The sequence below is a fragment of the Platalea leucorodia genome (genome assembly GCF_965183815.1).
Source record: "Platalea leucorodia genome assembly, chromosome: 5".
NCBI lineage: Eukaryota > Metazoa > Chordata > Aves > Pelecaniformes > Threskiornithidae > Platalea > Platalea leucorodia.
This window is the reverse complement of record NC_138827.1, coordinates 32,739,037-32,766,104: the sequence shown is the minus strand read 5'-3', so window position 1 is coordinate 32,766,104 and position 27,068 is coordinate 32,739,037. Positions and strand designations below refer to the sequence as shown.

At 41.5% G+C, this 27,068-nt stretch overlaps 1 protein-coding gene across 4 annotated transcripts in view; it reads left to right on the top strand.

The window, feature by feature from the left end:
- ST3GAL3 (ST3 beta-galactoside alpha-2,3-sialyltransferase 3) overlaps positions 1-27,068 on the top strand; it is a 184,685-nt gene that overhangs the window by 102,187 nt on the left and 55,430 nt on the right. For all 4 annotated transcript variants that reach the window (XM_082311506.1, XM_082311508.1, XM_082311507.1 and 1 more), the window contains 2 exons: positions 11,114-11,208; positions 25,680-25,743. In XM_082311506.1, the coding sequence (XP_082167632.1) occupies positions 11,114-11,208; positions 25,680-25,743 (159 nt within the window). The remainder of the gene's footprint in view (positions 1-11,113; positions 11,209-25,679; positions 25,744-27,068) is intronic.

Here is a 27,068-nt window from a genome sequence, read left to right as displayed (position 1 = left end):
GGAGAGGTCAGCATGGTTCATGGTTCTTTTCTTTGTCAGAGCAGTCAAGTGGCACCTCCAGTCTCTTCTTCCCTGTCTAATCTCTGACTCGAGCCAGACACTTTCTGTGTGGGATGATGAAGAAATGATATAGCTGTCTGTGCTGTCTGCTGTTTGCAGTTTTCTCCACTGCACCCACTTGCTCCTTGAGTCAGTAAATCCTTTTGGTTTTGTCAGGTGGCCTCTCACATGGAAAGTTTCTTCAGTGTTCAGTCTCTATGCCTTATCTCTGGAAGCAGTACCCAGAAAGAGGTTTTACAAACTCAGTGACTTACCGTTGTTTTGTTAAAATACTTTTTTATTTTTAAAGCCATGGGACCAAAGGAGAGAGAGGCTTATGTTAAACAGTGCTGATATTATCTGGAAGATTTTAATGCATGTTGCTTTACAGATAACTCTTAGGCTAAGGACTGGAATTAATAAGGTGACAGAGGAGACAGAGAATTACATGAAACTGGGCACAGGGTCCATGTCTCCCATATGGATCATTCTCTCGTTACAGAGGGACCTGCTGGCACAAGCACCTGGGGGGAAAAGCCCCTCTGAAAACGCTCTTTCCACTTGGGATGCACGTTTTGTCCTTTTTTTGTCTACGTTCCCAGTCTAAGCCTGTGAGATGCAAAAATCCTTGGAGGTTTCTACATCTGGTTAGAGAAAGAAAAGCCTCTGCCTGAACCTTAAATAGTAACAACTAGCTGCCTCCAGTTCATCCTGCACTACAATGTGAAGTCTATTGTGCAGCAGAGTAACAGAAACACATCTGGAATTTTTCCCATCGGGATTGATATGAATCTCATTAATAGCAGCTTTGTAATCTATCTGTAACTGGTTTTCAGTAAGTGATATTGTTCTGATGTTAGTGATTATTTTTGTATACATTGTACAAATGCACATCAGGTGGCTGTACCTGGGAGATGGCACCTTAAGCTGTATTATCTTGTTTCACTTTGAAGAAAAAAAGCTTATTCTCTGGTCAGATGAATTACATTGCTTTGGCTGCTAGGCAAGCTTGAAAATCACACAACCGTTTCTTGAACAACTTCCTACAAGAAGGAGCATGCCAAGGTAAATTGTTTAGACATTAGGAATTTGTGCAATGGAGAACATTTCCAGCCTCACTGTTGTTTTAGTTAGGATGTCCACCTTCTGAATGGTGCAAACTTATGATGTGGATTCCAACCAAAAAGCCTTGTCTGATTTCAAAACGTTAAGAGAACTCTGCTTGCCCAGCATCTCCCATGCTTTCAGTCCCTTCTTGTTTTCGCTACAGAGTTTGTTCTTGTTTCTAGTTCATATCTTTCTGTTTTCTCAACAAAACTGTAGACTTGATTTGATATTGTCATTGCTATGCCAGTTTTTTATGTCGAACCCAGATTGTGATGACTTAAAAAAACAAAATCTTTTGAAAATAACTGACAAAAAAAAATGCTAAGAAACATCACAATGGACTATCCATGTGATTGTCTTTGAGCATCAATTTACAGAATGTACAAAGAAGCTGAACAATTCACTTTTTGTCTGTGTTTCTTTGCATTTAATTATGTGCCTGCCTTGTGTGCTGTAGGCAAGTATTGGTGCAATAGCTGCGACAGACTTTTTTTTTCCCCCCTCACTTTTATTGTTTTGCTTTCATTTCCTGTTTGTGTCTGAAAGCAGGCTTGTCCTTTGCCTGCGTTTTCATTGGGGAGGCTTTCTCTGGAACACCATAAAGTCACTGTTGGGACTTGCACTGATGAGAATTGCAACCTACAAATATTCAGTAATAATGAGTCAGGACAGAAAGTGCATGCAGTTTGCAAATAATGGTTTCTTTTTATTTTTCCTCAGGTTTCTGGGCCTTTATTAGTTATTGAGGTCTCATTTCCAACTATAAGGCTACGAAAATATTTTTTATTTGTTTTGGGTTTTTTTTAACATGAGAGCTGAGATTCTCCCAGGAGTGTGATATGAGGAACTGCGTCCTGTAGAACTTTTCAGAATGTCGGACTCCATGTAAGAAAATCAGAAGAGCTGTTAATGCCATGGTGTGTACTTTGCAGCAGATTAAAAATTTCCATATCATGTTAAAAGGAATTTTTTGTCTAGGTTCTGAAATGGCATTGATCATTCTGGAAGAATATGAGCCTTGCAAAAATTAAGACTATTCTCTCTCAGAACAACCCATCTGTTTCAGTAACGATGCTTGAAACATTGACATTTCTTCTGCCAGCATCCTCACTCTATTAAGACTTACACAGGAAATTTTTGCTCCAAGCAGATTTTTGACCTGGATAAGAGCAATTTGCCAGAGGTGAAGGAACATCAGGCATTCAGGAACCGAAGCAATTACAAAGTCCAGTCCCCTGCCTATGCAGACACCAAACCATACAACCCATTTCATACACTGACCAAGCTTCACTGCAAGTAATTTGTTTTGAGCTTTCCCGTCTTCCTCGGCTTCCATCACAAGGCTGTTTTGGAGCTTACCCGTTTTAAACGTTAGTGACCTTATTTTCATCTTCAGCTGGCTGTATCATGATTAGGTCGTACTCATTTGTCTTTTGTGCCTATTTGTTCATGAGCTTCAATAGCTCTTTTCCTTCCATGCTGCATCCCCTGTGCCGTACACAGAGCGGTCACGTCTGTTTTGTGCTTGGCTGTGCTGAACAATGTGTGCATTTTTGGTTTAGCTGATGGTTGAAGGCTCTTTTTCATCATTGTCCTATTCTCTACATATGTACCAATTTATTTTCAGCTTCTTGATGTACATGCACAAAAACTGTATGTGCTTTTTGTTCTACATGGAAGAATTAAGTATTCCAGGCTCCTTCTGCAGTGGTATTATTACTTATTATGAAGGCCACTAAAGACTGCACTATTCCCTTCAATGCTTTCAAATATGAAAATCGCTCTGATACAGTAGGATAACCTCAAGATAGATATATACATTAAATAATGTGGTAGGAGGAAACAAGATCAGAGGCTTTTGAAACAGTGAAGTGCAATTTGATGTGCTCTGCCATAGGACTGCTGGCAGCTCAGGGCAGTCAAATATGCTGATGGTGGCAGGAATGAGCAGTGGGTGGGGAGGATTGCTGGCAATGGCATGGCTGTGAATTAACTTTTCTCTGCAAGTAGAATAAAGAGAACAGTAAGATGGCTTCATAAAAGCAAAGTTCAGTCACTGTGTTTTAGCAGACCAGTTAATTGATATCTATGACAAAAAACAACAGGTCAGTGATGGAAACTGTACCCATCATCTGCAGTTTTCCAGAATGTATGTTAGATCTTCACAAGAAAAATCAGATTCCTTGCCTTTTGGGAGTGCAATGTTGCACAGCAGCAATTGGCCTAGATGACTGCTGTCCTATTCTTTTTCATTAGAAACAGCAATCTCCTTCCTGTCCTGGTGGAATGTGAGCAGCAACATAATTGTGCTAAACTTTGGCCAACTGGCAGAGTTGCTGGCTGGCATCTTCCATGTGAGCTGACTATTTCTGCTGGGGGGGAAGGATTGGACCCTTTCTCCTTCCCTCCTCATCTCCTTTTTTATTTGCACAGAAGGCTTTGAAAACTCAGGCGGTAATTACAGTCTGCTTTTGCTCACCTTCGTCATGTTTCCAAATACCATGTAATCTCATCTGTTTGGCTCAGTGCTCCCTCAGAGGCTTTGAACACCCCAGCTGGCTTTTGGTGGGAAAAACTAGCTGTAACTCAATCTTGCATCTTTGACAATGACACGTGAAAAACAAACTATGACATTGAAATGATGTTAGGAGACTGGTTTTTAAACTAATATCATTCTATGCTGTCTAGAAGTCAGCTTGCACCTTTGCATAATTGTGTTTTGGTATCGTATTCGGTGAACAATGACAAATTTTGCATGTTGTCTTATATGCTGTACCACGAGGCAGGTCAGGACAAAGTTTCTGCCTTGTCTGAATTTTATAGCTTTTTTTTTGCTTTCTTTCTTTTTTTCCCCAAAAGGAAGCCAACCTTTAAACCAAGCTTCTTGTTATTTCTGTGTGTGAATACGTGTTTCTTGTCTGAAGTTTTTGGAGAATCAGTAGGAAAGTCTCAGGATTTGATTAGAGCAGACAAACAGATTTCTTTTTGTGTTTAATATTTACAGTTTCTCTCAGAATTTTTTAGTCTTCAGAATGATTATTTGCATTATATAGAGACACTGTAGGTAAGCTGTTCAGGGCACTTTGTTAGACCTCGTGCATGTCAGAACATAGTCAGTTAGCAGGAGGGACTGAGCTGATATTAAATCAGTCTTTGATTTTGTGCCTTGGTGGTGCGTAAGTACAAGATATTAATGACCACAGAAAGGTTAAACTTTACGTGTCTTCCTGTTTATCACAAAGGTACAGGGTACAAACAGAAAGCAGTCTTGGCAGGCAGCAGGCTTGCAAAATCCATGTGCTGCTTATCTACAGTTGTGTTTGTACTGAAATTTGATTACCATATATGAAGGTAAGTACTTCAGAATCCCAAGGAGTCTGAGGAGTAGCTCTTGATTCCCAACTGCAGCAGAATGTAGCTTGGGCACTTGGTCACCTCCTAGCAACAGTAGCCCAGCATGAAGATGATTTTAAAAGAAATAGACCTGTGCAAAGCTTCAAAAGATCGTCTGTTGAATTTTCCTTCTTAAAAGTAGGCACAGCTATGACTAACCCATGCTTAATAGATGCAAACTTGTTCGTAAAAATAATATAATCGGAAACTAATGTAGTTGATGCAGGTTCTGTAACCTATGTCTAGGCAATAGATTTCAATGTGTAATAATCCAATCCCAAGCATAAGAAACCTTTTCCTAATGTTTAATTTAAGTTTCCTTTGCTGCATTTTAAGCCCAGGGCTACTACTTCTATTTACGATGGATATGGAGATATTACCTTTCTCTTTTGCAGCAGCCTCGTAATATTTAATGGCTTATCATGTCCTCTTTCAGTTTTCTTTTCTCTAGACTAAGCAAATTCATTTCTTTTTAGCTTTCCTCAGAGATCATGTTTTCTAGACCTTAGCTCTTTTTCACAGCTCTCCTAGGGCCTGTTTCCAGTCCGTTCATGTTTTTTGTGTGAGGCCCAGAGCTGGGCATGGTCCTTGAGCTGATGCTTTCTGATCCTGAATAAAGTGGAGTACTTAACAGGTTTTACAGCTGTGATACTTACATTTTTCAGTCATGATAGGATGTTTATCTTTTCTGCAATAGTATGGCAATGTTCTGAGTATGAAACAGCACAGAGCATGGAGGCCCTTTAAGATACGTTGGAGCAGCTGGTCTGGCTCTAAGTAGAGCAGTGAGCAGGCAATGGGAAAATGCCTGCACCAATGAGTTTAAACAACCTGCTAGGTGATGGAGAGCAAAGAGGGTAAGAAGGCTGATGATGCTCCAGAGTGCCTCAAAGGTACAGAGCAACCATTCCCGGGGAGGAGACTGGGATAGCTGAGAGTCCTGCTACATGGCCTGCGGGTGGATAGAGGGTTTTTTGTTCAGTGGACTTTACCTGCCCCTTTCTTTTCTTTGCTTATGGAATAAAGCCTGTTTAAAGGCATTTTTTGGAGTGGCTATGGCTTTTACTGCCCCTTCCTGTCAGAAGGTTTACACCTCATGGTCCTTCTTGCAGAGCTGCAAAGGAACAAGTAATTAGACCAGCTCAGTAATGGACAAAACCCAAATGGTAGAGTTATTAGGAAAGCGCAGAGAACAAAGCAAAGCGGTGTTGTACCACTGCATCACTCAGTGGCATCTGTATAGAGAATGGCCAAGTAGTTGAGGACTCTTCAGCCAGAAAGGGAGAACTGTAGGTTTGTAGGTCCCTGAATAGCATGGGAGAAGACGAATAGGGATCAATGGCTTACTGTCTCTTCCAAAAGAAGAACTAGGGGTCTCAAATGGCAGTGGTAGGGTGCGCTGACCCAGTGTGGCCATTCTTCAGTACAAAGTTGTCTTTACCGTATCGGCTGATTTTTCTTTTAGCCCATTTCTGCAGTTTGTTAAGATCAACTTAATTTTTGGCCTGATGTCTACTGTTAAAGATTTTCTTCTTGCAGCCATCCATTTTTTTGGCTCTTTTATTTGCTGATTTAGGTAAGAAGTATGTTGGTTGTAGGATGGGGTTAATCCTTACTAATGCGGTTTCTTAAATTTTTTAGCTGCTTGAGGAATCTTTGAGCTGCTTGGATTTTTGACAGAGGATTAATGTCAATAAGATATGTGAAATCAGGACATCACAAGCCTCCTCATTCCCTATACTATCACATTATGCTGCTCCCCAGAGAAGGGAGGCGAGGCAGAGAACATACATCTAGGTCTCACTAGGGAAAAAGGAAAAGGTTAGTTTAGATTTTCTCTCCATACTTTCATAAATGCCTCTATCAGAGCTAATTATTCAGTGTGAGAGTGCTTTGGTTTGTATTTTGGCCATTTTATTAATAAAATTGGTAGATTTTGTGCCTTCTGTCTAACTGTGGATGCTTTTGAGCATAAGCAAACAAAAGAGAGGGTAGAAGTCATGCTGGAACAAACAAGTCATTCTTTTGTGTGTTTAATTAAAAAAAAAAAGATTGTTCAAGCCCTTTTACAAATGCAGTGTGCAGGTTATGTACAACATGAGGTTCTAGCAACATTTGGGTTTTTTTCCTTCAGCTTCCAGTTTTTCTTTGCTGCTGATTCTCCCTAACTAAAGAAGAAACAAAAGGGCAGGGAGGCTTAAAGGAGGAAGGAGGAAAAAAAGGGAAGGAAATATCTGAGAAATAAGCCCCCCAATGGAGCTTAGTGACTGCCAATCTGCCTTTCCTTAGTGTCATAATTTCTAGAAATGCGGTGCCATCTTCTCTACTCTTTCAGGGTCTTGGCCTTGTCTTCCTCCCTCCTTGTTATAGCCAAAGACTCTAAATTGATTTATTTATTTTACTTTCTCTCTGGTCTAGCTTATTCCCTTCTACACATTTATGTATTAATTGCCTTGAAAGCAGCAGGTAGGAGTAGGGAGCAGATTCTAGTCAAGATTAAACGTCTGAAATTGTAGCTACTTTGATAGAGGCGGTGCTGGTCTAGGATTTGTGTAATACTTTGGGAAGTTAGCACAGCTGATGTTGAATACCTCAGCCCACATCAAAGAGGAGTGGTTGTGAATGGATCTGCGTGTGGAGGACAGAATGGAAACGGTCAGAAAACTTGGCTGGGGAGCTTCTGGCAGGCTAGTTCAGCCTTTCAGGTACAGGTCACAACTCTTCTTGCTTGTCAGGGAGAAAATAAGTGGAAATGTAATGCCTTAAGCACAAATATGTACCACACGTTCTTGTGTATGTAGATTCCTGTTTGAGAATAGTTTCCTAGCACTACACTTCCTTTCGCTCTGTGCAGTGACAAATTGTGTTCGAGATTTTACTAATGACTTTGTATAAGGAATGCAAACTTGAGAGCTGGGAGAGATCTGGACTGTACCTTGTAATTATCATATCCACCATTTCATAGAATCATTTAGGTTGGAAAAGACCTTTTAAGATCATCAAGTCCAGATTTCGTCTATTTGGATGTCATTTGCTGTTTTATTGGGGTACATCATTCCAACTAGTGATTTTAGATGCTTGGCATTTCTCTTCCAAATCATGCAGGTCGCAAGTGTGTGCCACAAGCACCCAAATTTCTCACCTTTTCATGGCTGTCATGTGCTACGAGGTTGCGTTATGTCTGTTCTGGAATTTGGGGTGCGGTAGATAGGAAATGGTTAAAAATCAAATCTGAAAAATCAAAACTCTCACTTTACCTGCTGTTTGCTCCTAGAGCACAAGCCTGTTTCAGTTCTGGAGCTGTGGCTGTCGGTGAAGCTCACCTGCCTTTAGGTAGCAGCGGCAGACGGCTTGGGTAAAATGCAGCATCCCATATGTAAGCTGTTCAGTAGATACAAAATTTAACATCATTCAGAAACATTTACTTTTTCTTTTTGACAAACTCCCACGCATTCCTTGGAATGTGTTTTAGGTGCTCTGCAGAGAGCATTCCCATGGCCTGTTTGAGGCATATCCTGATATTTCCTGAAGGGTCCTAGAATATGCCAGACGGGCTTCAGAGCCGAGACAGAACAGCCATGCTCCTGGAGAGGTCTGGCAGACAGCGTTTCCCTGTCACTGCTGGACATCGGTTCTGGCCTGCTCTGATTTATTGAGGTGGCAAAGCACTTTTCATAGATTATGAGCTTACAGCATTCATGATTTCTTAATATTTCCAAAATGGAATTACCTTCAAGATTTATGGGAGCTAAATATTCTCTAATTCACTCCTTTTTTTCCCATATGGATATAATATTTCCTCCAAAACTGTTCCTCCCTCCTCTTTAAATGAAGCAAAAGTATGAATTAAAAGTCAGTTTCCCTGGCTCTGTGTACAACATTCTTAAATATTACCAAATAGTAGTAGATGGTCTAAGGATATTGTGTTCTTTGCTAGAAAAATCCCAAAGTTTTCTTGTAGCAAATACAATAACAAGGCCAACGGTCACTTCACCCTTCTCTTTGGGCATCATTTCGGTCACATGCCGAAGGGACACCATTGGATCAGTCCTGCTGGTGCTTCAGCTGCTTTTGGGGACTCCCCTCGGGGCCCAGGGAGTCCCAGGAGGATCTGACCTTCTTCCTGGTTTTACCAGGCACCTTGTAAGGGGGAATCTGCATTAGGGAGAGGCACTCAATACTCCATGTCAGGCTACTGTAAACTGTCTTTTCCTGGTGTATGATTTGCAAATAGACCAGTTAATTGCATCTATAAATAATACCAACTTCTGAGTGAGGCCTGACCTTACAGCCTGTACCTTCTTTTTCATGCAGTGCTCTTGAATGGGCGAACTGAACTGGCGAAGTTTTTTATTTATACTGCACTACTTTGTAGCATTATTGTAGGGAATCCTCTTGATTCTTGAGAGAAGAATAAAACCTACTCATATATGTGTTTTCTGAAGCATCCAGATTTTTCCCGAAGATTGCATGTCACAGGGGCAACCAGAGTAGCTTGGTGACCTAACGAACCAGCCCAGAGGTGCTGGTGACTCCCAGGCGGTGCCATCATCCTTCACTGCGGCTGCTGCCTGGGGAGAGTGGGGACCATTCTGTGGGACCTGGCTTCTGCTATTAGTTCAGGTGGTAACTGTAAAGGAAGAGCTGTGAACATCTGTGCTGTAGCCATTCGGGTTATAAAAGCTCTTACGTTGTATGAGAATCCTGCAAAGATTCCTCTTATTGATGTTGGAAGGAGGTGGAGATAACTCCTTGGAGACTCACCAGTGTAACATAATACTTACATTTCAGTGCACCAAGATGCTTGAAAAAACATTGAACTAATTTGTCAGGTTATTGAAGCTTTTAGGACATTTTCAGAGTATTATTGTATCCTGTTGTTTTTGGGTTTGTTTTTGTTTTTTTTTAAATAAGCCTGTGGTTTTTTTGTTTATTACTTAAGATCTTCAGAAGCTCTAATATATCTAACACATCTTCCCCACCTTTTCCCAGATAAAGTTATATAGATCCTTTCATATCCTCAGTTCTGGAAAAACATTCCTTTCCTTCTAGATCAGCCATGTAATCTGTGTGTCCTGCTTTTATGGTTATAGATGATCTTATTAAAGATTGCATGAGTGGATGTGAAGCGGTATGCATGGGTAAGTTGGAGTCTTCTGTTCTTGCTTTGTTGGATGCTCTTGGTCTCTTTCTTCCCCCTTCCCAGAGATTTCTGCAACCTCTGATTTACTGGGCATCTGTGACAGGAGTGTACTTCGAGCAGTTTATAATTCAGAATTCATTCCATCCTTTCCTCGCTGTGCTGCTATCTGAAATTGTTGTTCTGTACCTGGCTGTGGCGTAGTGTAGATGAGTTTATCTGAAATCAGGTAGTTCAAGTCCAAAAGTTATCTGATTGCGGTAGCATGGAGTTGCATCCTGAGTGCAAAAACAGCCTGAAGGGAGGGTTAAACCCATGCGTTATATCTATCCCGCTACCAGTACCTAGGTTAGCCAGGCTGTATCTATTTCAGATACCTGTACGTTGTAGTATGGCTGTAGTGGAGATGCACTCTCTGACTCTGAACATGCAGTACATTCCTTTCCTCGTTTCTATAGCATAGTGTGGTTGATTTTGATCCAGAACATCCCTGCTACTGTTTTGATACGATTGAATGAACGGATTTCTAATAGTATTAGCATATTTTCTAGCAGTGATCTTGATACACTCAGAAATGGTCCCATATGAAAGTTAATACTTTTGTATTTTCTTTTGCTAATTGTTTCCTTCTATCTGGCCGCTGTACTAATTGTTTCTAGAAGAGACAAATTTTTAGTAGCTGCTGTGTTTGTCTGTTGAGGGTGTAATTAGGATAATGTATTCCCATAATGACATGGTTAAGAAGGACTAGTTCTTTTGTAAGTGATTTTGGATAGATCACAACTGTTTGGTTTGGCAAGGACCTCTCTTGAATCATTTATATGTTAATGAATGCAGAAGAAAACACCTACATCTGTACTGAATCTCCATTCTCTATAAACTAAGTGCTGCTTCATGGTCTCCTGAACTGTTTCCTTTCTTGCCAGTGTTACGATAGCTGCTGTGTATGCGCATATGAGTGAGGCAGAAGCAGCCATGAGGGCAGATAACCCCAGCCTTGCTCTCTGCATGCATTTGCCCAGTGCACGCACACCTGCACAGAGCAGCACGCATATGTCTAACGAACAATATAAAGGCAACTCCACACCTCTTCCTCACACACTCGCATAGACAGCACATAAATTGCCTTGTGCTTACAAAGCTGGAAGTAAACCTGCCTAAACTCTGGTTGCAATTTACAACTTATTGTAGCTAAATTAATAGCCAAACAATAGTGTGGAAGTTCTAAATTGTTGAGTGGGAGTGATTGCCAGACTTACGACTTGAGCGTGTCCTCATGGCACAGAGTTTGGGTAAAAGTAAAATCTTCCACGTTACTGTATTGCCAGTGAGAATGTAGAATCAGCACTTAGATATGGATTCTCTCAACCTCCCTACAGAAATTTATCCTTCCTAGTTCAGGACTTAATTTCTCTCTCATTTTGGTTTTCTCAGGTTCTCGAAGCCGGCACCAATGTTCTTGGATGATTCCTTCAGGAAATGGGCACGTATCAGGGACTTTGTACCCCCTTTTGGAATTAAAGGACAAGGTAGGAGAAAACTGTACAGCTGTTGAAAAAGGAGGTGGTTCTGCAGATGCTTGCCCCATCTTGTTTTTCTGTTTTGAAAGCTCAGGTGGTCCCTTGGGCTCAGCTTTTTTCTCCTGTTCTAGAGAAGCATTGTACCTGTAGGTTTTGGAAACCCAAAAGGGTTTTCACAACTGGAACATGGAGGATGGTTTAGTACATGGGGAGAGTCAGTGCAACAATGGCAATTTAGACCTACCACCACCTTCTGGAAGAAGCATTTTGGCATTGACTGCCATAGCTTGTAGCTTCTTTGCTGACAGCAGCAGAGAGAGTCCAAACTGCTTTAAAGTACCTTTAAGTCAGTAATTCTCTAAAGAACGGGAAAGGCTCCTCTTTCTGAGTTTCAGAGCCTTGGGATTTACCACTGATACAAATCTTCATTTCCTTTTCATAGCATTTGGTTGTATAATTATTTTATAGTTGTGCTACTTGTGGACTTTTATAACGAACAGGAAAAATCTGTCAGATGCTTTAGTGATGATTCGTAATACGCCTTGTCCTGCAGCTGGAGCGTGGCAGCAGGGGCTGCGTCTCAGGTGTGCTGTGGGAGAGGAATAACGGTGCTGGTGGTAATGAGATGAGAGCCAGTAGCCCACCCAGCAGATGGTATATTTTGCGGGTGACACAAGCTCCTTGCTATCCTGCATGTGCCACCAAAGGCCTCTCTGGGTGAGTGGTGGTGGAGCAGAAGGCTTATGCTCACAGCAGTCATTTGCTGCAGACTTCCTGAAGTCTGATGTGTTTATTAAGAAGTGTTTGTGGCACTGCATTAACTTCCAAGATTTTTTTTACCCTGACAAACTCAAGATTACAGATGGTCCCATAGGAACTGAAATACCTGCTGGAGAAAGGACTGCAGCCGCAATAGGCTTGGGTCTGTCTCTCTCCGTGGAAGCAGGTGTTGTGGTCGTTAGAACAATCTCTGATCAAATCAAAGGCTCTACTGACAAATTTCTTTTGGCTTGCATCAACTCCCTTCTTTGTTTTGTATATGTCCATTCCTTGTCCAGTCAGTCTTTTGCAGCTCAATAGGCAACTAATTACTGTCCTCTAAATCAGCCAGCAGAGTTTGCAGCAAAGAAATTACAGTGGCAGCACTAGTGGAAGGCTGCATTGACCACAGGAGGGCTTGTCCCCTTCTAACAGTCACACAAGGTGTACAAAACTAGGGCAAGCTGCCTGACCAACGTGGAGGTGGGATTTGCAGATTACACATGATGTCAGCTAGACCTAATAAAAATCATTCCGTTAAACTGAATCCAAATGGAGAAATTCACCAAAAGGGGATGACGGAACGGCTCTGGCAGCCTTCTCCCCGGGTTTGTTGCCAGCTTGTATCACCACTGCAATGTTATGTAAATCTGGTGTTTTATATTGGATTTCCTCAGTTAAAAAGAGAAATGAGAAATTGCCATTATTTAAATGGCTGTGAGCTGAAGCCATGGGATAGAAACCGTTGAATGGGTTATTTTTTTAATGCCCTCCTGGGACTGAATTTTGTGCCAAGTTTCAGTCTGGAGCAAGTTCTGTGTGTGGGAGGGTTGAATTATAAATCTCTGTAGCCCAGGATTTCTAATGGCTGTGCTGACAGGCTGTGAGTCCTAGCGATGCGAATGGCGCCCTTTCATGTTACACATCACTTGGAATTCTTGCATCAGTCTTTTTCTGGCCGTCCCACAGGATGCATTCGGGTTCAACTGAGTGATTGGATGATGGGATCAACACCTCATTAGGGCTTTCAGTCAGGGCAATCTAATGATATCCAAACAACTGACCCAGGCAGGCAGCGTGGAGCTCAGTCACGTGCTGGTGTGAGATGAAAACTATCAGAGCTGGGATGTGCATGGGAAAAAGAGTCATCGGGGTGGCTGAGAAAGTGTAGAGAGACGTGCTTGTGTTGAAACAGACGGGGCAGGAGTTTTGCTCTGTGCGTTAGGAAGCCCTGTGACACCATCAGCTGGGATTTCCGACGTGCATCACACTGGGAAAGGCGGTCGGTGTTTATAGACACTGACTGTAGCTGGGTTGGTGATGGGAAGATTTTGCTGAGAACTTGGGTGAATACCACCCAGCGTTTTCAAGCCACTGTGATCTAGTCCAAGTGCAAAGTGGCTTTTTTTTTTTTTTTTTTTTTGGTGTGAAATATAGCTACAGGATGACCTCACTTTCAGTAATGCTGCATGTTCCAAGAAACTTCTAGAAATTAATCTGTGGTAGCTTGAAAGTACTAAAGTTATGAAATAAAGAGATTCTTAGCAGCTTGGAGGTTAATGCACCATTTCTGCTTTCTCTTATTAAAGTTCCTCTCTATTCTTCAGCTTTTTAGCTAAGTTTTTCTTTGCTTTGTCTCTGAAAAAAAACTGAAAGTCCTTTTTCATCCATCACTTGGTGTTTACTTGTCCAAGAAAGAACAATTCCAAGATTGCAAGAACAAGTCTTGCAAGAACAAGTCTTGCAAGAACAAGTCTTGCAATCTTTAGGGAAAAGCAGCTTCTGAGGAGCATTGTCTACTGAGCTGCACTAATTTGGAGTAACACGTCTGTATAAATTACATGTAAAAGAGTAGAAATGGCTCAGAAATTTTCAGGGCAGGACTACCACTCTTTTAAAGGCAATCATATCAAGGAGAAGGCAGTACGCTGATCATTTTGACACAGTTCATCAGGGATCTTCATTTTCTTCAAAAAGAATCTGATTGTCAAGACAGTTCTTCCATCTCCAGATGCTAAAAAGTACTCAGTACAACATAGAAAGCTTAACAGTGTTTCTTCGTGAAAGAACGCTCACTCCTTTTCTCCATTTTCTGATTTGGCCATTAGCCCACGCAAGAGGGTTTTATGACCAGCGTGCTCCACTCTCTCCAAGAGGATTTGCATCTAGAAGCCCTCAAGGTGAATATGGTTCTGAATATCAAAGTTTTTAGACTTTCCCCCGAATGATGCTGGTTCTGAAATGGACTATTGCAGTAGGAATAATACACATCTCTTGTCAGATTGGAAACTTCTGCTATCGTTAGTTAACCACCTTAGTGATAACTTGTCTGCTAAATGAAAGGAGCACAGGAATAAGCAGGTGGTGACCCTACTGCTTTATGAACAGGACTTTCTGATGTGAGGCACATGGTAGGAAGTCTCGTGCAAACTTTTTTTGAACAGTGGTCTCTGTCCTCTACAAGGTATTACAAATAGATGAAGAGGAGTTTATGAGGAGCGATTGTACCTTTTTCTTAGATGTGCAGAGAGTTTTAGTACATGTACTTGCCTCTGTTCACGAAAGATCTGGACCAAGGGTTGATCCTAATTACTTGATCCCAATCCCCAACAACCTGGAACAAAAGCAGAGCTGAGAACTGTTAGGAGTGCTGGAGCTGATAGAGCAGATTGAAGGTGTCATTGCATTCATCACAGATGCCTGTAGCCTGTGGGAACTCCCGCTTTCTCTGTGCATAGAGAATAGGGAAAGTAATAGATATGGCATATTTCTGAAGAGGCGTGAGTATATTGGGTTTTGGCACCACAAAAGGTCGCTACAAGTATCTAGTTTGGCTTTTTTTGTACCCGTGGCTCTAGGTTTCAACCAGTGACATCTGCAGCTGGCTATGAACCTATGAGGTTATCTTTCAGCATCTGAATCAAGATTTTCTAAATGATGAAGAATGACCATGTCATCAAACAGGCCAGTGTCATATTTGACTGCACTTACTTTAAAAAACGAGGCTGTTAGTGCCATGTTGAGCTTGTTGTCTCCTACTATGTGACTTGACAGAATCTAGAAACGGGATGTGCCACTGTGAGTGCTTGGAAATGATGACTCCATCTCTATTAATAAATAAAATGGTTGTCCTCTGGTCCTGAAGGCAGCTGAGCTCATTGTTCAAACAGGTTAACTTCCTGTCCCTCCCCTAAAAGAGGGTGGCTATGTCCAGGCTTCCTACCAAGAAAGGTCACTGGCCTGTATTAGCCTGTGACACTATGAATGCGTGAGAATTATAGAGGAGGATATTTGTTGGCCCTGGTGAAAACCATCAGGGACTGCGCTAACGCTTTAATAGTATGGACTCGTGTAGGACAGTGTGGGGCCATGCCCTGCTGCTGCTTTGTTTATTAGTGTGTATATAGCCAAAGCGAGGGATGTCATTCAGGAACACAATGAAATTAGTCATCTTCAAGAGCTGTCGAGAAGATCAAACTGTAACAAGAAGTTGGAACTCTAAAAGCTACAAATGTCAAGATGTCCTGTGGGGGACAGCTCAGGCTGCCGAGCACCCTCCTGTGTCCCAGGCTATTGTTTCAGCATTGACTGGGATGTTGGAGTGCCTCCCACGTTTCACCATTTGCGAGTGTCTAATTTGCTTGTAGGAATTCTTCTTTCCCAGCACCCACCAAGCGTGCTTCTGCAGCTTTTTCAGTGAAAAGCAAGGAGACTGCAGCAATCTCAGGCTCTTAAATGAGTTACATGAAGATTTTTTTTTTTACTTGAAATTTCTTCTTTTGTCTTTGCACCGTTTTCTAGCAGTGCTTCTGTCAGTGTAATTTATGGAGGTATGAATATGCACATGCTGTCCATATTGTTGCAGAGATCCTCTAGCATGTGCACTGCTTTCAGGGTTAAATGCGTCAATGAATAAGCAATGGAAACATGGTTTATAGTGTTAGTGCGATTATTAATCCCAGAGGGCCTCCTCCCCAAATTTACCTCTTTAGCTAAAGCAAAAGGAAAGAGTTATTTGGAGAAGGGCAACAAACAAGAGTGGAGAAATACCTGACTATTAATAGAATTTCTCAGTACATGTAGCTTAAAGAATATAAAAGCTTTTCATAACAAAGAGTAGCTAGTATCTGGCATCCTCTCTGTGTAATGAGGCCGGGAGAGTTGCAGCAGTTTTTTCTGAACTTAAGTGAAAACATATGGCACAGCATACACTAAAAAACTAAACAGACATGATCCATGTAATATCTCTTCCATGCATTTAGTCAGTAATTGTGTCCTTGCTCAGCAGTAATTATAGGTCTTCATTTCTACCTTTATTCCTGCTAGATTGTTTTAAGCAGAGAGGCTGCTTCATTGGCCCTGAATCAGTTTGTCTTTGAAGGTGATATTTATTTCCTAGGGAGTGACTGTCTTGTCACCATCTCAGAATTTGCCTCCCGCCAGGAATCTAGGAAGCAATTTCTCCCCCATGGTGGTAAGAGAATCTTAAGAACATGTTTGAAGTGCTGCAGTTTTATCAAATGTAGTATGTACTACTGGCCAGGAGACTCGGTATTTTCATCTGATGCAAGAGGGGCATCTGGAATTGGTGACACATTCGGTGACAAAGAAACCAAGTCTTTGCGCAGAGCACCAATGCTAATAGAGGTATTGTGCAATGGTTAATTGCTCTTGTACTCGGTTTTATTTGGATGTTTTCTTTTGTGTTAGTGCTTCTGGGAAGAACCATGGTTCAGTGCTGCTTAGCAGCAGTTTCATTAGTCTCATGAGGGAGAGGTCATTCATCTTGAGTGAAAATATTGAGTTTTCAGGCGTGCAGAAGTTGGCATATCAAAATGTTATCAGGAGAAAATCTCTTCTCTTTTTATACGTGTTCTTTTCTTGCATAGCTTTTTCTTCCACATCAACTTTCTTGGCATGAGCAATACTTTATTTCTGAGAAAACATATTCACTTGGACACCACAACTGAAATTTACAGCTGACCCAAAGAAAAACTATCAGAAAAGTAGGTCTTTTCCAACCTACTCTTCCAGCTCTTTATAGCAGCTGGAGTACCACATGCAGGCACCTTCCCTACATTTGACTGGGTCTGCTTGATAATGAGGTGTCTCTCTTCTGCTTTAATTCTCCAACTTTGTCCTTATTTTGTTAGCTGTACTCTGTTGTACAGATGATTTTCCTACTGTGTGCATTTTTTATGTTCTTTGTGTGTTCTTTAACAAATAAGCAAGAAGCACAAGCACGTATAGCCGTTAGTTCTGTTCAGAGTAGGTATTAACAAAAGATTGTTTCTTCTTGAGTTTGAGGCAGATTTCTGAACTAGTTTCCACTAGAATTTTACATTTGACTAAAATTGGTAATAGTTGCCATTATCACATGGGAATATAGCTATAAAAATGCTGCTGTTTCCCCAGGGAATCTAGCTGATTTTATAGCCTCAAGAAATTAAATGAGAGGTTTGAAGGGAAAAAAATTAAAAGTTTCAGAAGAGGTAGAGGATCAGTTTTTCATTACTGAATAAAGCCTCTAAAGGGAAGTTATATTGTGATTTTTGAAGTTAAATCAACTCTCACTCTTGAAGTCTCTTGATGAAAGTACAACCCTTCAGTGCAGTCCCTTATTTCAATCAAAATTGATGCTTTGCTTTTGAATGTGCTTAAAGAATAGTCTTTCTCCCAGCCCATTGAGAAGGGAAAGGTACCCCGGGGAGATCTCAAACCCCAAGTTTGAGATTGGAGTTCTTCCCATAAGTGTTGAAGTGCAATTGAGACATGGATATTATTCCTATCATTTACCTCCTAGAGGGAAGAGCAGGTCATCTCTGGCTGTTGTGTTTTGAAGTGTCACATCTTAATGCTTCTGCAAGGATCAGGAGAATTAGAAATCACTGTAGTCGTTACTGAGTTTTTTGGCCTTGAAGACATTGCCTGGCCACCTGTGAAAGGGCATCAAAAGTGCAGGAAAAAAGGGAAGAACAGCCCTCTATAACAACTGTATTTATTTTCCTCCTTGTCTTTGGACAGCACATTGTGAATCTTTCAAGGACCATTTTCATTTGGCATGAATTAGCCTGTTTCTACAGGCTTTATTGCTTCATGTGCATCGAACTTGAGTTTGGATCAAAATGGTTAATGCATGGTTATTGCAAAGTGTTGCCCACTTTTTGGCATAATTGTTTTTTTAAATTAATGTTCCAACTTCCCAAGCCTTGGGATTATGTTGGGAACTAAGCTTGTATTCTGAAAAAACAAACTCTTGGTTGTGAAGAAAAGCTTGAAAAAAAAAAAATCCCTGAAGGCTTCAAAACTACGATGTAAATGAAGAGTCCAAATGGTATGTATTTTATTTATATCTTGTTATTAAAAAAGGCCTTAAGGGCTTTCTGGAGCTTACATTTAATGCATGCCACGTTTTCCTAGAATTGTTAGGGAGGTACCATGCATCTTCTTTCCTTCTTTTTTTTCTTTTGCTTTGTGTTTTGTATCTATGTAACACTATATGCCTCTTGTCTTAATACCATTAAAAATCATCAATGAAAGTATTGGGATATTGGAAGTAGTGGCAGTTTTAAGTCCTGTTGTTAGTAAGGTGTATCTCAAGTAAACCACCTAAATCTAGAACAGCTAATGACCTCAAGAAACCATTCTCTTGTATTTACACACAAGATGTGATTTGGGGACAGATTCCTGCAGTTTGTAGTTAACTGTCTTTGAGAGCCAGTTCATGCGTTTGCAATTTGCTTCTAAGTTCTGGAAGTCTTTGTAGCTGCTTTCTCCTGCACAGACCTCATAAAGTTAGCTGATCAATAATAAAAAGTGGTGGTGCAGGGAATTTCAGACTCATTTTGACATTTGTTGTACTCACTGGATTCCCAGCTTCACTAAGATACAAATAATGTTGTGTGTCTACAGCTGGACATGGTGTTTCTGGGAGAAAGCTGGAGGACAGAATATGTGGTGGGACTTGGGTCCATGGCCTCATGCTGGGCACCAGGGTGGCAAGTTCTTCTGTAAAAGATCACTCCTCAGCTCCTGTATGGAGCGAGATCTTAAGGGAAAAAATGCTGCAGAAGGAACTTTATACAGAGCTGAACTTTGAGGTAGTGTAAAAAAAAAAAGTATGCACATGGTTTGTGCTTACAGTTTGTTTGTAAATACTGTGATTTTTTTAATCCATAGCATTGATAGTCTTTAGCTTACTCTCCCCACGAAGCTGACACACGTGGAATTCTGTTATCGTGGGACAGGGACCCGTATGCAGAGGAGACTGGCATGCTTCAGGGATATCTATCAACCTCACTGTAGTCAATCCATTCCCAAAAGCTGAAGCTGATGCCCAGTGCCCTGCAGAAGTGCTGGCTAGAGGTGTGGCAGCTGGGTGACCAGCTGTGGAGATGGGTACTGACCACAGCTCGCAGGGCAAACACGAAGAGCTGCAGCAGTACACTGTTCCCTGACCCAAATTACTGCTGGCAATAAGGGCATGTAGACTTGCTGATTTTTGAGGGAGGTGGCTGGTATGAACAACTTGAAAAATTGCAGCCTCTTCTCTTGGCTACTTGAGAGTGCATGAACAGCCCAATTTGCCTGCTTCCAAGGCAGGCAGAAGGTAGACCCTGTGAGATGCCTGGAGTAAGCCCTGTGGAGTGGAAAGGTCTCACATCATTTTTTTAATGGTACAAGCAAGAAGCTTATGCATTAGAAACAACAATGTTAAGTGCTTTTGACATTTACAGTGAAGGTTTCCACTCCTCCACATAAATAACAAAGAAAAACTCTAGAATTGAGACTTAGGGTGGTTCTCACTGTGTGGTCACTGCCTGCATAATTTCTAACTATTTACTTTTTAGTTTTTCCAAATGCCTGAAAATTTCAAGGTCAACCTGAAGTCAAGATGTACTTGCATTCAGAGAAATCATGCAGTCTCTGAGCTGCTTTTGAATCTTCTGATGTTATAAGGCAAAGCTGATAGAATATGTCATGATAACTCAGGATTCTTAGATAAATGTAGTCAACTCCTCCTCTAGATGGGAGGAAAATATGCAGAGGCTTCTTGTTTTGTTTGTATAGTAATAGCGTGTGCATAGTGGTTGATAGATGAATGGGTTAAATAATCTCCTGCTCTCCCCAATAATCTAAATTCTCCATGACAAGAAAAAATATAAGAAACAAACTATGGCTGCAGAAAACCGCAGTAAATTGCTTGCCCTGGTGATGTGTTCATTATTTAATAATAGGAGAAAGTGACAGTGAAAATGCAGGATATTGGTATTCGTTTCCATTAATTTATCATTAAAGAATGGTAGCAGACCCATGTGAAGAACATGTTTGATTCTCTCAGAATATAAAGACATTTACTGCTTTCAGAAAGGAGGAGAACGGGTGGAGGACCTGAGAGGGTGAATTCAGGAATAGGCATGTATGTTTACATATGCGTGTATGTGTATCACCTTATAGCCTTTGACCTGAAGGAGCTGTATAAAAGCCACTTATTTTCACTGTTGGAATAAGTTTACTTGCCTAATACTTCAACTAGAATTAAACAGCACAAACATTCCTCCCTATATATATAACATATGTATGTACAGTATGTTCTTATGCCTACCGTACGGATGGTTTCAGGTAAGCAAAACCACTGCATTACAATTTGCTCTTTCTGACCTGAACTATTGGAGCTAACACAACTAAAAAGTGGGCTGCCAGTGAGCTGCTGCTGAGATGTGTGCCACTCCCAGGACAGCTAACATCTCTAGCCCTAAGGGTGATGGCACTGCCATTGCCATTTAAACATCAGTGTTTGACTACAGACTTGAGGAAAGATTTAATATTGGCAATGTCTGCCTTGAATCTCCTGAGGATGAATAGGAGGAACAGTATACAGGAAGCAATATTGCTGTTGGGTTTACTCAGCCTTCAAGCAGTTATCAAAACTGTGGCCACTGAATGGCTGTTGGATGATCTGCATGAGACAAGTTTGGTGTTTGAATTCAGTTTCCAGTGGGAAGTCTGTATTTCACAAAACATGCAGCTAATTAGCACCTGCTGGGCTGCCTGTTTGGCAGCTGGGAAGAGGCCAAAGATTAAATGCTTTTCAAAGATGAATTCACCTTTTATCCATATTGTTAGGGGGAGGAGAGTGACAGGGAAGAAGTGCATGGTGTTGCCCAAGCTGTTCCTGCCTGCTCAGTGTGTCTGAAGCACATGGGGAGCACAAGGTAGCCATGGAAGAAGCCAAGGAACCATGGAGAGCACAAGGTAGCCATGGTACACTGCTGCCAGCATTCCTTGTCTGGATTAAACATGATGTGGAGCTGCTGGATCTGCAGGAGCCGCCTCTGTGCCAGCAGTGAATGGCAGGTAATAAGTTCTGCTTGGTCTGAGCTGACCTTCTATGTAGCCCTGCAGGCCTCCACAGCGTGCTCTCCATGGTTCATGTTTCTGGGCATATGGTGCTGAGACATGTCTGCTGGGCTGATTTGCTGGGGTTCTGCATTGAACAAAAGTAGCTGAAACTTTTCCAGACTGGAAGTGGCCCTCAAAGAATTAGAGACCTGTTTGAATGGGGATGTCTGAGCTAATGTATTCTGTTACACTTGAGCTGGCTGTGTGCCTGGGCCCTGGAAGCAAGAGGTGAGTGCACGCATACCTGTTGCTTGTAACAGGAAGGATTTTTTCCTTTGTAGTACTTGGAACATGTATACTCAGGCCCCTCCTGGCCCCTCCTTGGTGCACAGGTATACAAGGCAGAGCACACCCACCACTACGTTCTTCTGTCTTGCTTGGCAAGAGAGAAGTTGTGCCTAGGCTAGCATTGCGTCTGCATCCATGCCATGGTTTCTTCACAACCTGGGTAAACCATCTGGGGGGAAAAAAAAAATCAAAACAAATTGTTTGCATAGCTGTTGCCCTAATAAAGCAATCTTTCTTTTAAGCATGGGTTCATGTTAAAGCAAGGGCCATACGCAGCTGTTGCCTTTTAAAAAACAAACAAACAAACAAACAAACAAACAACACAGAAAATAAAATCGATGGATGAATGGAGAAAAAACGACAATTATCAGGAACAAAACGTGCTCCCCTGAAACACTGATCTTGGGTTGCTCTGTTCTTTGTTCTTTGCTGTGTTCAATGCAAGTAGGTCCCAATCACAAGCTCCATCCCTCTCCCTTAAGAATATGCCTGCCCCAGAGAAACTCGCTGCCCTGGGTGCCAGCTGTTCCCACTGCTGTCCCATCCCAATGGAGGGGTTCTGTGGCTGAGGTGCAGCATACCAGGTCTGCCGCTGATCAGATTTGCTACTAAATCAGGTAATGGTTTAGTATAAGTTGTTTAGAAGTTTAGCATCAATGTGTATGACATAAAAACTGGTTTGGTAGCCTTTCTGCCACTGTTCTGTAGAACAGGTTTTTTTTAATCTGCCCAGAAGCTACCGCATGAAGATAGAAAATGTCAGTTATTGCTTAGATCATGGGGATACCAATCATGTTGTGGATACATTGGTGCAGTCTCAGTGGCTTGGGTCTTGAAGACTTGGCCTTTCTTTTATCGTTGCAAAACTTGCTTTCAGTCCTTGAGAGATCAGTATTCAGACAGTGGCTGTGCACAAATCCTGTTACTTGAAACAGGAAGGAATTTTTATTTGTAGCATTTGTAACATGTACTTGCACCCATTATTATCACTCACTACGTAGGTATATAAGGCAGACTATGCTCATCACCCTTTCAGTTTCTCACTTACCGTGAAGAAAGCATGCTCCATCAATTAACTTTACATAATGCACCTGCTTTCCTGGTGCCTGATTTTCTTTAGTCATAGTCTGGAGATGTACACTGCTTTGTGTCCTGCCAGTCGCTATCTGTGATAGTAGTCTTTGCAGTGGGGATTTCAAGTAACCCCCCACCTTGACCCAGCTGTGGTAAATAGATCCTGCCAGTGGTTCCCTATTTGTAGGTATCTTCATTGTCTTGTGGAAGGTTGCAGATCAGCCACAGCAGCATCTGCTGATCCTTCAAGCCTTGCCCCAAGAAGATAAAGAAGCTCCTTCTGAAGGAGGGCTTGTCCATCCATCCTGGTGCCAGTGAGCAAGGTACCAAATGCAAGCGCCCACCTCAGCATCAGTGTAGTGTCCCTCTTCTAGTAGACTTCCAACTCAGTCAAAAAGATCTGGTACCTCTCCCCTGCCCAGGCCATTAGCTTTTCCCGTTAGTGCTTGTGGCTCCTGCTCCTGGCTTCTGATGAGGGTGCTAGACTAGACGAACTGGCACTGAGGGCATCTGTGTCACCTTCATTCCTGCTGCGAGTCAACACTTGGCAGTGAAGTACTTTTGTCTTTTACTGAGCTTCATTCAGCGGTTTTGAATGATAACACTGATTTGTGCAACTTCCAAACCTCTTGGATGCCATGTCTTGTTGGACTGTGGGGGCTCCTGAAGAGATATCTCCCATTTGGCTATTCATAATCTGTGCTGACTGTCCTGTACTGTTGTTTGTTTTGTTTGTGTGTCCTCTCTGGATGATGGGAAAGGGGAGCATCCCCATCCCAAATGCTGCCATATCCAGTCCTAAAGTAGTCGTATTTCATTCCTGAGCATTCACTATGAAGGCATTACTAATTAGCTGGCAAGATGAAAAAAACAGAATTATTTGAATGCATTAGTCAACTGTATTCCTGTAATGTGCTTTTCAATATAGTATAACGGATGGCCTCCAAGTAGTGCAGGGTGTTAACTTGTGGGTGGTAGAGCAAACCTGGCATAAGAAAAGCTTGGTAGATGGGAGGTTGCAGCCCTTGACATGCAATCCTTTGATCCCTTTTTTGAGAGTGTGGGAAAACAACCACAGTAATGTATACTGTCCAGTAAAAGTCAACGTATGAGACAGGCCAAGGAGAGGACTGTGGCATGGTGCCATTAGAGGTCACAACAACCTACTGCTGTTGCAGCAGACTTAGGGAAATAGCATTCCTGTTGGAGATGGAGCCTGCTGCCAATGCATCAAAAGAAATTCTTCAGATGAAGGAAAATTAAACAAAACGGCTATTTTGTTAGCGAAGTAAGTTGCTTTTACACTACGAATTGCCTCTTTCCTTAACACCACTCCAAAATATGATCTTCTTGAAAGTAATCACAGTTCCCAGCTTGTAAGGGTTGGCAGGGGCTGTCAGTAATGCCGTGTCAAAAACTTCCTCAAATCTAAAATTAGCCATCAGAGTTTTCTGTCTATCACCTTTGTTTGTCTGCCATGTGTGTCTCACCTGCTTGTTGTCAGGTTCAAAGCTGTTTAGCACATGAGCTGCCTCGAGTTTGTGTGTTCAATCCCACACCCTTGTCCTGTAGTTTCTGTGGAGGGATATAGTAAATAAGAACAGAACTCTTTATTTGAAAGGGACTCCCCTAACTGTGCTGATTGCAGTAACTAGTGTCTATCAGGAAAACTATTTAAGTTCACTGTAAACAATCACTTAATGTCAATCTTCTTAATGTTCCTGTGTCATTTTTAATCTTTTGTAAAGAAATGAGACTTACTTATTCCTTTTGACTGATTGTTTCCTAAGAACTTTTGAACTAGTTGATGGATATATTTAAGGGAAGGATATGATAGATATTTACAATCTGCTAAGGAAAGTGGAAGGGGACTAATTGTTCACAATCTTTTCCTGTATAAATGAAGCTCAGAGAAGCCATATTCAAAATCAGGAAAGGAAGTGATTGAAAGTCCATATGGATCCAGGAGGATTCTGAGCTCATGGAAGAGAAGTCACTGAAGGTTGCCAGATACATAGAAGCTATACCTGACACATGAAATCCCTGATTTGAAAATAATTAAATGGTAGAAGAGAATTTCAGGCCACAGTTAGGGTCAGGATTTGGAGACACAGACTTTTTGCCGGACCCAGTACGACCTTCCTGAAGTTACTGGTGCATTTGTAAATCCAGACTAGCCAAAGCATTGCTGCTTCTTGGCCCTGGACAGGTCATGGTAAGGGAGTTTGGGCCTTTATGGGAGAGAGAGATGGAAAAATTAGGGACAAAGGACAAAATCTAGAAGGAAGGAGACTCAAAAATCTCCATAGTCAATAGAATTGTTTATGTGTAATCATTGTGCTTCTACAGTTTAATACATTTAATTTGTGTGTGTCTATGCTTGCATAACTTACACCATCCAATTGCTGCAGCATTCACTGGGTGTCAGTGTAGGTTGTGGTTCCATGGGCATTTCTTTAAGCAACTATGATGGATTCTACCATGAAGAAAGCCAGACTACGGAACTGAACCTAAACTAAAAGTAACTCAGGAAAATAAAAAGCGTCAGTTTTAACCTGGTTCTCTTCCTGCATCCAGCTGCATAAAAGCTTGTCTGAAAGTAAGCATTGGCAGTGATACTGGCTTTTTCATGTCTGAAGTGTTTGTGAAACTGCAGTCTCAGGGAAGTGGGTATAAAACCACTGCCTTAAACTGTACTGTGTTTGTTCCCTGTCACTCTCTCTGTGCAAGGCATTTGCACACTGCATCAGAATTTGGCACATAATATGTCTTTGCAGCCAGCATGTGAGGGTCATTGTCCAGAGAAAATAGGAACATGCAAGTTAAAATGTTTATTCCTAATGTGAACCTTATTTCAGTTCTTCCAAGTAACTGCTTCAGATACTTTACATCACTTTGGGTTTTATTTCCATTAGAAGCGAGAACTTGTTCCTAATGTCTTCTTCCTTCCTCCCCAGATAATCTGATCAAAGCCATCCTGTCAGCAACCAAAGATTACCGTCTAACTCCAGCTCTTGACAGGTAAGATGAGACCTTTTAGAATACAAGGACTAGAAGTGATTATTTTCCACGACCTAAATAAATTTTGCAAGATATTTTTGCCAGAAATTATTGCCAATAAATTTGGCTGTGCTTTGGAGGTAGATCAGGAGCTGGAAACTGAGTCCTCTTTCCAGTAAATCTGTAAACTCTAGAGACCTCTGTTAAATCAAACAGGAGTAGAAAAAGCATTTACCTTTTGACTAATCTAATCCTAATCTGTTGTTTCATATGGTGTTACAATACACCCGCTTGCCCCTTTTTCAAATAAGTAAATAGCAGGTTTTCAATAACCACATTATTCTTTTTCAGCCTTTCTGACAAAGCAACAGGATCACAAGAAACTCTTAGAGGGAAAGAAGGGACTGGCTTGTTTTAACAATGTTTCACTAATACCTCGCTCTTAAAGCAGGAATGTGCGATTGTGTTGGCCAAGGCTGTGCCAGAATGTGATAGCAGTCTCCTGGGTCCTGTGGTATTTCAATTGATGCCTTTAGAAGAAGCTCCTTTGATTCTTCAGGCCTGTTGTAGAGGTTGCTTCAGAAACTCACTGGCATGTTTCCAGTCAGCTTGCCAATGATAGTCCTTTAGTCTTTCCTATCCTTGCTTTTCTGTCATTCCTTCCCTTGGCCCTGCAGTTTTGGTTTAGTGCCACCTCCCAGATTAGAGGTAGTTTCTTTCAGAAGCTATCACAGGTTTTTACTGGGACATGATCTCTTTACAAAGTCCTGGTACTACTTCTTTCCAAGCAGTGGTACTTCCTTGAACCCAGGCTAACAACACAGTTCCTGCTTTCTAAATACATTGGTTTTATTTCCTGGCCCAGCTCCCCTTCTGCCCACTTTTCCGTTACAAAGTTCATAAGCTTTTCCAGCCTTTCCATAGGTCTTTGCATCTCTCATGGTGATTGTAGAGCTTGCCCGCTGTAGTTGAGAGTTGGGAGTTACTCTCTATGTGAAAGTTTATTCTTAGTTTTTTGCAGTCTATGTGCTAATTTAGGTTGCTTTGAAGTTTGCCTTGCCTCACAGCAATGCTGGATTAGGGTTAGCCTTCAGAGTTTGGGTTAATTTGAGAAATGATGTCCAGAAGGCAAAATCATTTTACAAATTACCTTCTTCAAGATTTTGCACACAAGTGAGTCTCACCTATCTGGGGTTTATCTCTGCTGTTGTTGGAGACTTAAGATTTTAATCTGTTGAAAAGTCCACATATAGACTTTTTCAGAAGGTTGCTCATGGGAAATTAGTGTTAATGACAGAGAGGGCAGGTGGAAGATTCTTGCAGTGAAGGTTAATGTAATTGTGACC